At 45.4% G+C, this 15839-nt stretch overlaps 1 protein-coding gene across 10 annotated transcripts in view; it reads right to left on the minus strand.

Moving 5' to 3' along the window:
* The window catches only part of FERMT2 (FERM domain containing kindlin 2), a 75309-nt gene extending 73411 nt beyond the window's left edge, over window positions 1-1898 (minus strand). For all 10 annotated transcript variants that reach the window (XM_007121849.2, XM_028495878.2, XM_028495875.2 and 7 more), the window contains exons 1-2: window positions 1730-1898; window positions 1153-1318 (exon numbers count right to left, since the gene is read on the minus strand). In XM_007121849.2, coding sequence (XP_007121911.1) covers window positions 1153-1309 — 157 coding nt within the window. In that variant the 5' untranslated portion in view covers window positions 1310-1318; window positions 1730-1898. The remainder of the gene's footprint in view (window positions 1-1152; window positions 1319-1729) is intronic.
* Window positions 1899-15839: the final 13941 nt, after the last annotated feature.

A 15839-nucleotide genomic window follows, 5' to 3' on the forward strand; every position in this document is an offset into this window, starting at 1 on the left:
GAATGCTGTCTTACACTGCAAATGACACTGGAGCACTATTTCGGTAAGTTTATGCAGTAGGTATACACTAATCCCTTGGTAAGAAATACATTTCCTGATAAATAACCACTTCTCTACTTTTCCAGAATGGCCAGAGGAAGGAACGCTGTGTTTTAAAGAGACACACACACAAAGCCTAAAAAGATAATGCCATGCATTTCCACTTTCAGAACCTGTATTACAAACAAATGGCACATTAAAGCTCAGGAACAGTCCTCCAAGCATTTCTCTTGTAATAAAAGCATCTATTGAATCATTTTAGTTGATTCTTCCAGCTGAAAATGGTTTCATCCATCACAAATGTGTACTGAAAAATTTTCTTACACTTCACATTGTTGGATACCCTATTATTTAAGACTGAGTCAGTTTTAAATCAATCAACAGTTTTAAATCAATATATTTGTATCTAAGCAAATATTGTCAATCTCGAGTAAGTTCAATAATGTCTGCTTTTTAAAACAAAATTCTTTCACCAGCTTGTTATTCATATAAAATCGAACGCGGGAAATAACTTACTTAAAGCACGGACTACTATAGGTAGTCAAACACTGCCCTACCCCTTGTAAGAGTGGATGACTGCAACATTTTAATATACTCCATCACGTAGTAGTACAGCTACAAGACCTTCATATCAGCGCCAGAAGTTGAACAATTTCCAGTAGAGTTTATTCTTAAATAGATTTTGCATCATCCTCAATACCAAACGTCACCAACATCCAAGTACACTGAAGATAAGTAATTGATAACCACAAACCCTGTAATATAACCCTCTCAACATTCACTTGCGCACTCTTCTCATTTCTTTTAATGTGAAATCGCTAAGTATAAAGAATTAAGGAATCTTCTCCCTTTACTACGCAGTTGAGCGTATTAATCGGGAGGCTGGAATCACCACATTATGAAAATTTCAGAGTACCAATACAAAACAAGATTCAAAGGGAAAAAGGTCTATTTGCTTAAATACTGAGAGAGCCTGCGTTTTTTAAAAAAAGTATTTGCGGGATGCCAAGCAAGATTTCCAAAATCCACCCGTCCTCCCGCGTTAAGTCACCCGCCCAACCCCGCGCCCAGTCTGGGTAGTCGTTACTTTGACGCGGCCGGGATGCTACTCACCGAGTTTTTCCACCAACTTGAGCATCACCCCTCCAATGTGCACCTCCCCGGTCACTCTTAGGGTGACATCGCGGTTCAGGTCCGTCACATGAACGCTCAGTTCCCACGTCCCATCCGCATAGCAGCCATCTGGCATCCTTATCCCGTCTAGAGCCATGGCTCCTTCCTGCAAGCACGGAGGAAATGGCTCTCGTCAGCGTCACTCCCCCAAAGGAAGGCAAATCCCACCGAACTCGCAGAGTCGGCCGCGGGATGAGAGAAGGTGGAGAACGCGAGGGTTTCCGCACGAACCCAAGTTCGGGACAGGGGCGGCGAGACCAGCTGAAGGCAGGATCCTGCGCCCCGCGCCCCTTCCCGGCGGCTGCCCCGCGCTCCCGCCCCGCGGCGGCCCTCAGCGGACACGGCGCCGCCCGCCCCGCGCGGCCCCAGCCTAGCGGCCCTCGCCTAGCGGACCGCGGCAGGCTTCACCTGCCCGCCTGCTGGCCGCACCCAGGCTCGGAAGACGCCGCCTGCGGGCTCCACAGACCTCCTCCCCGCCCGCGCTCCCCCTCAGTCCCCGCCGGGCCCGGCCCCTCACCGCGCGCTCCTCGCGCTCCCGGCCCGGGGCTCGAGCGGCAACAGGCGCCGGGCGAAGTCTCGCCCTGCGGCGGCGGCGGCGGCGGCTGGTCCCCTCCTCCGCGGGCGAAACGCTGCGTCCCGGCCGGAACGACTAATGGAGTCCGGTCGTCGCGGCCCCTCGCCTCTCCCTCCGCGCTCCACCCCTCTCTCTCCGCCCCCTCAGTCCGAGTCCGGCTCCCTCCCCCTCGCCCCGCCAAGGCGCACGCAGCGGGTCCTGCCGTCTCGCCCCTCCCCCCGCGTCCCCTGCGGCCGCACTCGGGGCTGAGGCCGCACGGACTCCCGGGCTGGGGGCGGGGCGGCGCGCGGCGGGGGAGCGTGCAGTGCGGGGGAGGCGGGAGCGCCCTCGGCGGCAGCAATCTCTGCCCCGCCGTGCCGCTGCCCTTTTATGGAAATGAAGGACCCGGCGTAGGGATTGAATCCAACATCCGGGCTCTCGGCGGCGGGACCTGAGGAGGGGGAGCCAAGGGAGCGCAGCTGCCTCGCACCGGGGCGCGGGTGGGCGCCGGGCGCGGCGTTCCGTGCTCGCGTCTCTGGCTCGGCGAGGGCCCGCGACGGCGGGTGTCGGCGCTTCCAGCCGGCGGAGGGGGCTCGTCCGTGAGAAACGGCCACAGGAAATTCCCAGGGCAATGTCGTTTACAGGGAACAAAGTCCCCCCGCCCCCTTCCAATGCCTGGAGTGAGCCCAAAAGTCTCAGGGCGGTGAGAGGGGCCGCACTCTGGGAGCTGGAGACAGAGGGTTGGGGACGTAAAAACTTTAAAAAGTAAATGCCCAGGCCAGCTCCGTGAACCTCCAACAAAAGAATGAGAAAACCCGGAGGGAGGTGAACCACAAAAATTGCTTTGCAAGCAATGTCCGGCACAATCAGCAACTCCTACTGGACTCCCAAGAGTTTGCTTGCGCTCTTAACCCATTCGGAAGCTCCAACCAGAAGTGAGTCATTTAGGTCCTACGATGCGCTTGTTAGAGGGGGAAAAAATCAGGGCAGTGAGTTTTACTCGGAAACTCTTTTTTCCAGCCTTTTCAACTCTTCGTACGTATTTGTGTATTTTTATATGCAATTTAGCACTGACAGCCTACTAAGGCATTTAGATGGATATACATGCTCAACCGCACCCTGAGCCACATCTTGAAGGAATTTTAATAGCTCTGGACCGGTGCCAGCAGGTACGGGAAGAACTAAAGAATGTTACCTGTGGAGACTGACCAGTGATGGAGAACGGTCCTCCTGCTTCCCACTTTACTTCCACTTCCCCCTTTTACTGGCGCACTCTGTGGAGAGGGCTCCGGTCAGAAACAGCTAGCCGGGGAAATTGCCTCGCTGGCAAATGCGTGGCTTGACGAATTTAGGTCAGGAAGATGCAGATAAGATATCCCAGATCCCACAAAAGACCCCAGTTTTAAAAGTCTCAAAGTCTTCTTGAACTGTGTCAAAAAGACGGACCTCACCCCACCCCACCCCACCCCCGCGCAAATAACCCTGTGTTCAGCAACACAATTGGGAAACGAGGTTAGAGGCCTCAAGTAAGGGGTGGGACCCATAAAGGAGTGAAAGAAAAGCAGCGAAATTTAGTCAGATGCCAGAGGTTTGGCACCAAAAATAGGGAAAACCACTACAGTATTTTCAGCTAGTCATCATGGAGAAATTGATGCCTCGAGTCTGTAGTCTCTCCACTCTCCAATCATTTCTGCTCATGGAGGGTCTAAATAGTGCTCTTGGAAGCAGTATGAACTTCCTGAGAGGAGGGAATGTTTATGTAAATTATGGTGTTGGAAATATATAGGAAAATGTTTTTAATAAAATAGAGAATAACTTGTTAGGGTAAAAAAAAACTGTGCAGAACTGTACATGCAGCTGTAAAATCACAAGCGTATCTAGTCCTAAATATTCAGAGAAAAAATACTGAAAGGAAATACACCAAAATGTTAAGAAGCTCTCTGGGTGTTGAGATCAGGAGATTTTTTTTTTCCCCCTCTATTCTTTATTTTCCGAAAACTCCAAAGCTTTGCATTCAGGACTTGTCTGTCACCGGCTTTAATTGCATCCAGCATCTCGATTTCTCTGGGCATGCTGTTACCTTCACAATGATAGACACAACTGATAGAGCAGCTGCTGGACACCTGGACAGGACTTTCAGAGATTTCCTTTTGTGATTTTTAATATCCCCAAATAAAACATGAGTTCTTTGAGAGCAGGGACTTCAAAGACTTTGCGTTGCCCACAGATTCACAAATAGCTTGGCACAAAGAAAACGAAAAACATGCTGGTACCAAATCAACACAAATGTCAAGGAAACACTAGGTCTGCCCCAGGGAGAGATTTCATTTTGGGGGAAATCCTGGCTTTTAAATCTATGTGGCTTATTTCCACACCTTATCCCCCCAAAACTTATGGCAATGTGTAAGACGCATAAACTATGAGATAGCATACATTATAAAAGGCACAAAACAACAGGAAAAAAGGTGGAAAGTGGAGGGTTAGAAATTTCAAATAGAGCCAGGAATGAGGCTAAAAACTGTACCTTAACAACCTTTGCAAGTGCTCCAGTAAGCTCTGAATGACTAGGGCTTCTCAAACATGGCTTTATAGAACCAAAAATATCCATGTCCTTTCTGAATATTCCCTTTTCTTCAGACAAATTTGTCGAAGCCAACTGTCGTGTCTCAGAAACCCTTTTAATGCTCAGTTTCCACAGTCTAGTTCTTGTTTTCTCACTCTCCAGTGAGTTACTTTCTGAACAACCTCCCACCACAGGGCCCACTACTCTGACTGCTGCCCACTTCTGTGAATGATCCCTACATTAGGGAAGGGGAGATGTTAATATTGCAAATACCAGCCCCATTTCTTAGCATTTGAAACAGCTTAATTATATCTTTATAAGAGACTTTCCTAGCTTTAGAAAGTCAGCAGTTTGTGTTTGAGCAGTATAAAGCACAGGAAGGCAGTGACCCTCTGAAGGAACCGCTGCAGGAATAGTTAGGCTGAGATGGGTGCAGCTGGTCCCTTTAGGCCTTCTTTTTGAGTATTTCAAGCTGTTGATTGCTTTGAAGATTAAAGAAAAGTCAGACTTGAATCTCTGAAACTGGGGATTTTTTTCTAGGTTATCGAGTGAGACCTTCAAGTGCATTTCTTAGATGTTTACTTCCACCTAACGTTTCCCAGTGTGTTCAGATGTGGAATCTTATCTGAAATCCCCCACTAGAACCTCTAAGACAATGCAATACTTCTGGTACTTACATCATACTGAAAAGTAGCCGAGAACTCCAGTGTTTGGAAGAACAGCTCAAGCATTGAAAGCAGCAATATCCAAATAAGGTACCAAGCACTGGGCTTAGGTTTAGACCAAATGATACCTCACAGATCGGCCGTCTAATGCAGCCCTCCGGCTTGGTTATCCGCAGGTTGACTTCAGCTTTTTCTCTGAGCCTACTTAAACTGTGCTTTATATTCTTAAAAGGTTAATACAAAATATAACCACTGAGTTTGAAAGAAAGAGAGGTTGGGGGAGAGGAGAACATAAGGGAAAGTTTGTGTGAGTGTGAATGTGTAAGGGTAGTTTAAAATGCACGTAAAAATGCCATATGAAGCCAGCAAGATGAAATGTAATGAATTATTCCTGTCAAATACCAGGTGAGCAGAATTCCTGTTTGTCTCAGAGATTACCAAAAATGGAGCCCACTGGTAAAGCTACTAAGGAGGTAGAAATCAAGGAGCATGGAGTGTGAACTAAGAATGGGAAGGAAGGTTGCAGGGGCCACTTTTTTGATAGAAGTGGATACTCACGGTAAACAACAAGAAAAGGCCTGGCAAACTGAGCAGCAAGGAAGACTTGCTTCGGAGTGGGACTGTTTTGACACAGATCTAAAGAAAGCCTCTCAGATAACAATGAAATCTCTACTTCAAGGGGAAAGAAACGCACTGCTTGCACTTACTGGTCTAGATTATAGAAAGCTTTTCGTAGAAAACCATGCTGGGTGATACTTAGAAAACAATTTTTGAGCACCACGTCATCTTGTGAAATGTTCTGCCTCTGACAAAAATATGAATGATTCACACAAGGCAGCTCACTGTGTGTATAGCACAGTGCAGGGCACTGAGACACACGTGTCGATGTATAGCACACTCCACAAGCGCTTAAGGAACATCTATCTAATACAGGAGACATACTTAAAACACCAGAAAGGATGTCCATATGCAGAAAGAGTTAAATTAGACCGCTGCCTTACACCATATACAAAAATCAACTCAAAACGGATTGTAGACCTAAATGTAAGATCTAAACTATAAAATTCTTAGAAGAAAACATAGAAGTAAATCTTTGTGACCTTGGATTAAACAATGGCTTCTTAGATAGGACATCAAAGCCAAAATGATGAAAGAAAAACTAAGTTGGATTTTATCAAAGTCAAAAATGCCTGTATTTCAAAGGACAGCATCAAAAATGTGAAAAGAGGGAGGGAATTCCCTAGCAGTCCAGTGATTAGGACTCCACACTTCAGGGGGCCCCAGGTTTGATTCCCTGGTCGGGGAACTAAGATCCCATAAGCCAAGTAGTGCGGCCAAAAAAAAAAAAAAAAAAAAAAAAAATGTGAAAAGACCCACAGAATAGGAAAAAATATTTGCAAATCATTTATCTTTTAAGGGACTTATATCTAGACTATATAAAGAGCTATTACAACTCAACAATAAGAAGAAAAACAAGCTGATTAAAAATGGGCAAATGATCTGAATAGGCAGTTCTCCAAAGAAGATGTACAAATGGCCAATAAGCACATAATAAGATACTCAACATCATTAGGCATCAGGGAAATGCAAATCAAAACTGCAATGAGCTAACACTTCACACCCACTAAAATGATATGATAAAAAAAAAGATGACAGTAACAAATATTGGCTAGGATGTAGAGAAATTACAACCCTCATACATTGCTTGTGGGAATGCAAAATGGTCAGCTGTTTTCAAAAAACAATTTGGCAGTTCCTTGGAACATTAAACATAGAGTTACCATGTAACCTAGCAATCCTACTCCTAGGTATATACCCAGGAGAATTGGAAACATATGTCTACACAAATACTTATATGCAAATATTAATAATAGCCAAAAGGTGGAAACAACCTAAATGTATTTCAAGTGATGAATGAAAGACATTTGGGTTATTTCCATTTTTGACTATTATTAATATTCATATAGAGGTATTTTTTAGTGATTCATTAAAAAATCAGAAGGGAGAAAAACTCTATTACTCTAAGGACTAAATTGTGAAGTACAGACCCACTGTGAAGATTGTGATAATCTAGCCTCTGAAAGAAAGTCATCAATGCAGTCATGGAACGTTTTATGAAGAAGATAAATCTAAGCAGATATGAAGGAGTAGGTGGAGTTTGGCCTTTCCAGGGGAGTTATATGTGAAATCATGAGGCAGAAGTGAGCATGGCATGATCACCAGCCAGGGAGAAGAAAGGAAGAAATGTCAAGGAGATGCTCTGAGGAAGAGTGAGCATGGAGTGAGGCTGACTAGGGAGGACAGAAATTTAGAGTCTGAGATAGAAAATGGGGAGCCATTAAAAAGTTGGCGCATAGTAGTAGCATCATGAAAGCAATGTTCAAATGAGATTAATCCAAGAAAAATATGCATGATGGATTGGAAGAGCAAGGGACTAGAATTCAGAAGGTAGGCTTGGAATCTGTTCATAACTTAGATGTAAGAAAAAGCCTTTGGCTGATGAGGTAAGTGATAGGGGGTGGGAGATGGAGGAAATTTCAAAAAAGTTACTATTATCAAAAGCTTTTGTGCATTTTTGATGTTCTAAGTGCTATGCAGGACACTTTACTTGTTCCTCACAACAACCTTGAGTTTTTATTATTATCTTTATTTAATGTGAGTTAACTGATAGCCAGAGTGATTATCTGGTTGTATAACTTGTTCTAAACCACACAGTTGGTACATGGAAGAAGTGGAATTAAAACCGAGGTCTGAAAACAGAAGGTCATAAATCCTTCAAAGTTTTCACGTTTGGGTGACCAGGAAAAACAGTGGAGTTACTGAACTGGGAAAGGGAAATTGGGAGGAGCTGATTTCAGGGACCAAGGGAAAGATGAAGTTTTTAAAAAAAGAAATATTGAACTTGGGGTGAAAGCTGTATATCTCAGTGGAAACTTTTAGATAAATAAGCCTGGCAATCTTGTGAGAGGATCACATCACACAGAGAAAAATCATTAACAAAGAGGTGAGCGTTCATGGATGGCTCAACCCCCCATATGAGACTGACCCTTGGGGAACTGCTCCCCAAAGGCAGAAGCTGGAAGAAGAGGCATCTAAGGCAACAGAGAAGAAAGGATCAGAGGCGGGAAAACAATCAGGTAAGTACAGTGTCAGACAAGCCAAAACAAAGAAAGAAAGAAACCATTTCAAGAAGGAAAGGTGGTCAGTAGTATCAAATGATGCCGAGAAGTCCAGGAGAATAGAAGTGCTTAATAACACGAGGCTGGTGAAAATCATTGTTCACCTTGCAGAGACCACTTTCTAGCTGACCAACCAAAGACAGAGTTCAAAGAGCTAAAGAAAAGGGAAGTTTATCAATGAAAGGAAAGCAAGAAATAGGATGGTGATTTGGAGGTGCCACAGGAGCAAAGACGCTTTTTTGAAACAAAGGAGACCTAAGCGTTCGTAAAGGCTATGGAAGATATAAGGGGGAAATTGTTGCTTAACACTGAAACCAGGATTCCCTCCAGGATTCTCTGGGATAATGCCAAAGATTCAGGGGGAATAGGAGCAGCCCTTGCCAAGACAGAAGAAAGACACACCAGGTTGCAAGGATAGAATTGGGTTATTGGAAGGCTGGAACCATCTTATAAGTATGGAAACACACCACAGGATACAACAAATCAGCGCATAAACATATTTAAATAAATAATGTTTATATGAGGCAATAAAGAGGGTGGGGCTGGCTGAGGATGGACACCTGCCACTGCCCAGATGGACACCCTCCCAGGAGGTCAGATTAGGGCCAGGATGTAAGAAAGGAAGGATGTGATAAGAGATTATTTCAGTACAACGAGGACAGAGATTCAGAGGCTCACAAGGGAAAACCAGTGTTAACAGCACAGATACCAACTTGCCTGGCCCATAGGTGCTGCTGGGGATCAGCTGGCCTGGGAACAGTACAGCCATCACGTGTAAGTCACTGGAAGGCCACAGGCCAACGAGGCCAACCCCCAGAGCTGCCTTCATGCAGTCAATTCCTGCAACACAGCAGAAACTCCCACTAGATTAGTGTTTCCTTGTTAATGAACACACTAGACTCCTCCCAGATTTGCAGTGTTATTTACAGTCTAGCAAGTTCCTCCCAGTTTTTCCTGGCTGGTAAACTGCTTACTCCCAGCCCTCATTCTGAGAAAGGCTCCCTATCCTTTGTGCTTAAACCCTCTATTCTTCCCAAACCAGGAGTTGCAATTCCACTAAAAGAGCCAAACCAGAAAGTCACCTACAATTCCAGTTGCCCTAAGGCCAACTCAGTTCAACCTGGAAGGACAAAAGTGCCTTTTATCAGCTTGCTCCTAGGCAGGTACTCAGGTGACAGAGAATTGACCTCAGCTGAACATCACCACCTGGTGCCTGGGAGGTGTCACTGCAAATCTTTTCTCTCCCTTGGCCTGGTAGGTGTCACTGCAAATCTTTTCTCTCCCTTGAACCAAATTCAACATAAATTTCAATGTGAACTTAATGAGCAAATGGAAAATATGCATCTATTAAAAGATAAACTCTTCATTTTGGGATCCCATCCTTTCTTTAGGACAGTGCTCTTGGAGGTATCCATCTATTCCTGCATCAGCAGTTTTTCCTGCTTCATATAATTCTCCCCTTACTTTCTAGATCATTGCCATCACCATATACACAGACTCTACCATCTCCCATTTAAAGAAAGAAAGAAAATTGTCTTTCTTGATGACATACATCCCTGCACTACCCGTTACTGCTATGGTCCCTTTGAACTTAAAACCACTCAAATGAAATACATATATGCAACATCTCTACTTCCTCAAGCCTAAATTACTTTTTAACTCACCCCCAAATTGGTCTCTGTTTCCACCACTCCACTGAAACGAATGGCCTCTCTGTTGCAAAACTCACAGTGCTTTTTCCATCCTCTTCTCACTCGACCTCTGAGCAGCATTTGATGCTGTCTGCTCTTTCTAAATGCTCGCTCCTCTTGGACTCTCTTCTACCTCTCTGTCTTCTATTTTCGGTCTCCCTTGATGGATCCTTTGCCCCTAGCCCATCTCTAAATTCAGCATGGTAGGTAGGGGACCCAGCTTGGGACCTCTTTTCTTCTCTATATGCATTCTCTCTCTAGCCTACCTCCTTCTGCCTCGAGACTTTAAATACTGTCTCTATGCTGACGATTCCAAGTCTCTAGCCCAGACCTGTCCTTGGAGCTCCAGACCTGGAGATCCACGTGTAATAGATATTTCAAACTAACCTGTGCAACATGAGACTGACTTTCCTACAATATCTATTCCCATTCCAGTGTTTTCCATCTCAGTAAATAACACCATCATGCATCCAACTGGCTCAGCCTAAAAAACTGGGAGTCAGCCTTGGTTTCCCACATTCCTTCACCACTCCTCCTCCAGTGACTCAGTTCATGCCAAGTCTGTCTCTACAATATATCCCAAATTCACCCACTTCTTTGCATCTCCACCATCATCCGCCTGGCCCCGGCCACCGTCTTCTCACTTGTATTATTTATTCAATAGCCTCCTAAATTGTCTCTCCGCTCTTCCCCTCTCCAGTCCATTTCCTACACAGTACCTACAGTGATCATTTAAATATGTAAATCACAACATTTACTCTTTTTCTTTTTTTTAAATTTATTTATTTTTGGCTGCATTGGGTCTTTGTTGCTGTGCGCGGGCTTTCTCTAGTTGCGGTGAGTGGGGGCTACTCTTCGTTGCAGTGCGCAGGCTTCTCATTGCGGTGGCTTCTCTTGTTGCGGAGCAGCGGCTCTAGGCGCCCGGGCTTCAGGAGTTGTGGCCCGCGGGCTCTGGAGCGCAGGCTCAGTAGTTGTGGCGCACGGGCTTAGTTGCTCTGAGGCATGTGGAATCTTCCTGGACCAGGGCTCGAACCCACGTCCCTTGCATTGGTAGGCGGATTCTTAACCACTGCGCCACCAGGGAAGCCCCTACTCTTCTCTTAGAAACATCAACAGCTTTCCATTGTGCTTAGAATAAAATCGAAACTCCTTACGGTGTCTGAAAAGGCTTCACCAGACCAAGACCAACCTACCTTGCTGACTTCCCACTCACTGTCTCCAGTCAGACAGGCCTCCTGGCTCTTCTGTCTTAGCATTTGCCACTCCCCTGCCCCTAGGCTTTTCCCTGGCTCTTTCCCTGACTCTGTCTTTCTCAATGTCATCAACTCAGAAAAGCTTTCCCTGGCCACACAATTAAAGTAGCCTTTGCCCCCTGCCCTCTACTGCCCAGTTACTTTCTAATTCCTCATCTGCTTTTTCTCTTCAATAAAATTTATCAAAAATTTGAAATTATCTTGTTTGCTTATCTGTCTCCTTCCCACCCAGCCTTCCCCTCTGCCCTTAGAATGTAACCTCCTTGAAGGGAGGAAACTTCCAACTGCATCGCGATGCATGTGGGCACCATTCGTGCTGTAGTCCATGGGAATGGAGGTCCCTGTAGCCACCTGCCGTCCTCTGCCTTGTGCACAGCCATAGCCCCCCAGCACCTAGCACAGTGCCTGGCACATGGCAAGTGCTCAATAAAAGGTTGTGGAACCAATGAAAGAGTGAAATGCAGTGAACCAGACGATCCCAGATGTACATCTCAGATCCAAGCCTCCAAGAAACGTACACTCTAGAAGACCATTAGAACCAAAAGTATAAACATCACATATAAATACTGATGGGTTTCTTGGAGCCACATGCATATTTAGTAGCATGGTGCCTCTGGTCTTTGAGCTGTAAACAAGTGTATCAATGTAGATAGATGCTGTCCTCATTCTCACACAAGGAGAGTCCACTTGAGAAAAACAGTTTGAATTCAAGCAATAATTTTTTTCTCCAGTGTTTAAAAAAAAGTCATTCTCCAATCTTGCCCACTGTCCTTGAAGAGTCAACACTGGCCCCTTCTGCCCCAGCCTCCCTCCTCACTCTCCCACATCTTCATCTCCTATCTCAGAGTGAATGTTGAAGCCATCAGGGTAGAACTGCCTTGACTTACATTACAAATCTTCCATCCTGCCTGCATCAGCACAAGGTGCCCTCTCCTCATTTGTTGCCATTAGGCAGAAGAGACATCCATGTTCTTATCAAAAGCTAATCCACCTGTGTCCCGCATCCCACTTTCTCCTAGTCTTAATTCATCAATTCTCAATTATGCCTCTCCAGGGTCTTCAAACTCTCTCCTTAAACCAGAGACTTCTCATCAGCATTTTAATACACTCAAGTCTTTCCCAACATTTGAAAGGCCGGTGAAGAACAGGTCAGGAAGACTTCCTGGAACTCACAGTCTCCCTAGTTAATCTCCTCCCCTTCATAGAGAGCAAAACTTCTCAAAAGCATGTTGGACATTGTCTAAATACTCACTGTCTTCCTTTCCTTACTACTCTGTTACTATGGAACCCATTTCATCCTTGTTTCTACCTCCACTGAAGTGGCTCATGTTGGGGGCACAATTACCTCCAGGTCATTAAACTCAAAGGCATTTTTTTAAAATAAATTTATTTATTTATTTTTGGGTGTGTTGGATCTTCGTTTCTGTGCGAGGGCTTTCTCTAGTTGCGGCGAGCAGGGGCCACTCTTCATCGCGGTGCGTGGGCCTCTCACTGTCGCGGCCTCTCTTGTTGTGGAGCACAGGCTCCAGACGCGCAGGCTCAGCAGTTGTGGCTCCTGGGCCCAGTTGCTCCACGGCATGTGGGATCCTCCCAGACCAGGGCTCGAACCCGGGTGCCCTGCATTGGCAGGCAGACTCCCAACCACTGCACCACCAGGGAAGCCCTCAAAGCCATTTTTAACCCTCATCTTACTTGATTTCTTGGCCACTCTTTTTTTTAAAAATAAATTTATTTATTTTATTTTATCTTATTTATTTATTTATTTTAGATGCGTTAGGTCTTCGTTGCGGTGCGCGGGCTTCTCATTGCGGTGGCTTCTCTTGTTGTGGAGCGTGGGCTCTAGGCGCGTGGGCTTCAGTAATTGTGGCACGCAGGCTCAGTAGTTGTGGCTCGCAGGCTCTAGGGATCGTCTGGTTCACTGCATTTCACTCTTTCATTGGTTCCACAACCTTTTATTGAGCACTTGCCATGTTCCAGGCTCGGTGGTTGTGGCGCACAGGCTTAGTTGCTCCATAGCATGTGGGATCTTCCTGGACCAGGGCTCGAACCCATGTCCCCTGCATTGGCAGGTGGATTCTTAACCACTGCGCCACCAGGGAAGCCCTCTTGGCCACTCTTAACACTGGCAATCACCTTTGCCTTGCAACACTTCCCTTGCCTCCTGTCACACCATGTTTTCCTGGCCCTTCCTTGCTTCTTCTCAGACCCCTTGGCCGGCTTATGTTCCTCATCATGTTCATGATTTGTTGGAGTCCTTGAGGTTCTTTCTGAACCCCTTTCTCTTCTCATGCAAGGATCTTTTTCTGGGGTCTCACCCTGGCCCACGGCTTCAAACACCAGCTCCATGTTAATAACTCCCAAATTAAATCACCAGCCCAGAGTGTTCTCTGAGCACCAGTGTTCTATACCTAATTGCTCATTCCAGATCTCTATTTGGATGTTCCACATGGACCTCAAACTGAACATGCACACAAGTGAAACCTGGGTCTTCTCTTGCCAGTGAGATTAATCAATTCAACTGTACAGACCAGACACTTTGGAGTCATCTTTTATGCATTCTTCACCTCTTTCCTCGTCTTTTTTTTTTTAATTTTTAAAATTAATTTTTATTGGAGTATAGTTGCTTTACAATGTTGTGTTAGTTTCTACTGTACAGCAAAGTGAATCAGCTATACGTATATGTATATCCCTTCTTTTTTTGGATTTCCTTCCCATTTAGGTCACCCCAGAACATTGAGTAGAGTTCCCTGAGCTATACAGTAGGTTCTCATTAGTCATCTTTTTTTTTTCTCGTTATCTATTTTATACATAGTATCAGTAGTGTATATGTGTCAATCCCAGTATCCCAATTCATCCCACCCGACCTTCCCCCTTTGGTGTCCATACGTTTATTCTCTAAGCCTGTGTCTCTATTTCTGCTTTGCAAATAAGTTCATCTGTACCATCTTTCTAGATTCCACATATATGCGTTAATATACGATATTTGTTTTTCTCTTTCTGACTTACTTCACTCTGTACAACAGTCTCTAGGTCCATCCACGTCTCTACAAATGACCCAGTTTCATTCCTTTTCTCTTTCCTCTTCTTAATCCATCACCAAGTTCTGTTGACTTTTTTCTCAACAACAAAAAAAAAGTTCTGTTGACTTTTTTCTCTCCATCTTCACTGCCACCACATTAATCCAAGCCACCATCGTGTCCCATCTGGATTTGCAATAGAAGCTTACCGGGGTCCTCTCACCTGCCTTTGGTCCTTCTAATGTTCTCAGCGCTGTAGCCAGAATGCACATCTGATGGGCTCACTCCCCTGTTTAAAACCACTCGAAGCCTTTGCCTTTCTCTTAGGAAGAAGAACAAAATCCTTCCCACGCCCCAGGCCCTGACTCATCTGACCCCCGCACACTTTGCCAGCCTCATCTTGTTCTGCTCTCTCGCTTTTGGCACTACCTTCCAGTGGTCTAGCCACACAGACTCCCTCCAGCCTCAGGGTCTTTGTAGAGGGTTTTCTCTACCTGAACAACCCTAGCTTCCCTCTCACCCTTTGTCTACTTAGCGCCTATGATCCCTTAGTTCTTAGTAAGTGGCGGATACTGCTGATGCTCTACAGGCCCCATAGCTGGTCTGGAGCAGTGGTTCTCAACATGTAATCCCTGAACAAGCAGCATCAGCGTCGCCTGGGAATTCGTTAGAAATGCACATTCTCCAGCCCCACCCCAGACCTACTGAATCAGAAGCTCTGCGGCACGGCTCTGCAATCTGTGTTTTATTCAGTCCTCGAGGTGATTCGGATGATCTGAGAACCACTGGCTTGTAGTGTCTGTATAAACTTCCTATGTCCCTCTGCTTAAGAGGGTGGCTGCAAGCGCTGAGAAGTGAACACCCCTGGAGTGACCCTTAACTAATGAGGAATGGGAGTGGGTGGATAACTGTCCCAGCCTCATACCCCTTCATGAGACGTTCTTAGGGATGTTCCACAAAGTCTCCCAGAGGGTCCCCAGGAGAACTGAACCCTGGTTACTCATAGTGGCAACTTGCTCATTAATGGTTTTCCTTCTTTTCCTTACTCATTCACAGAGCTTTCTGGAATCCACTCTTAAATAAGTTACCTGTGCCCAAATCTTTGTCTTAGGGTCTGCTTTTGGGGAAATGCAAACTAGGATACACAGTGCAGATACCCCATGTAAGGGAAGCTTTCCTTTACTCCCAAACTAAATCAGTTCACTCTGCCACATGCTCTTTTTAAGCCCTCTTCTTTTGCATCATAGCACCTTCCACAGTTTATAATTAGATATTTGTGTGATTCTTTGGTTAATGTATTCATCCCCACCTTGAAGGAAGTGTGTCTATCCCACCCTGTTTTATCCTCAACACCTGCCAGCGCCAGGCACAAAAATAGACACCCAGTAAATGTCTGTCGAATGAATGACAATGAATGAATAGTACCCTTTCATACATAACTTGCTGAAGGGCTAGCTGAGAAATTCTCAGGTTTTCTGTCACCTACATTTCAACATATTTTTCTTTTACATTCCTTCTAGTCTCCTTCTCTCTCCTTTTATAAAATTCAATATTTTTCATTTCATGTTTAGGACAATGACGTTCTCCACATAATACTGTGACTCTCCCTTAGTTTGGTCCAAGTTTATCTTTTAAAGTATTTCCGGGCTTCCCTGGTGGCGCAGTGGTTGAGAGTCCGCCTGCCGATGCAGGGGACACGGGTCCGT

Source organism: Physeter macrocephalus, chromosome 11 (genome assembly GCF_002837175.3).
Source record: "Physeter macrocephalus isolate SW-GA chromosome 11, ASM283717v5, whole genome shotgun sequence".
Lineage (NCBI taxonomy): Eukaryota > Metazoa > Chordata > Mammalia > Artiodactyla > Physeteridae > Physeter > Physeter macrocephalus.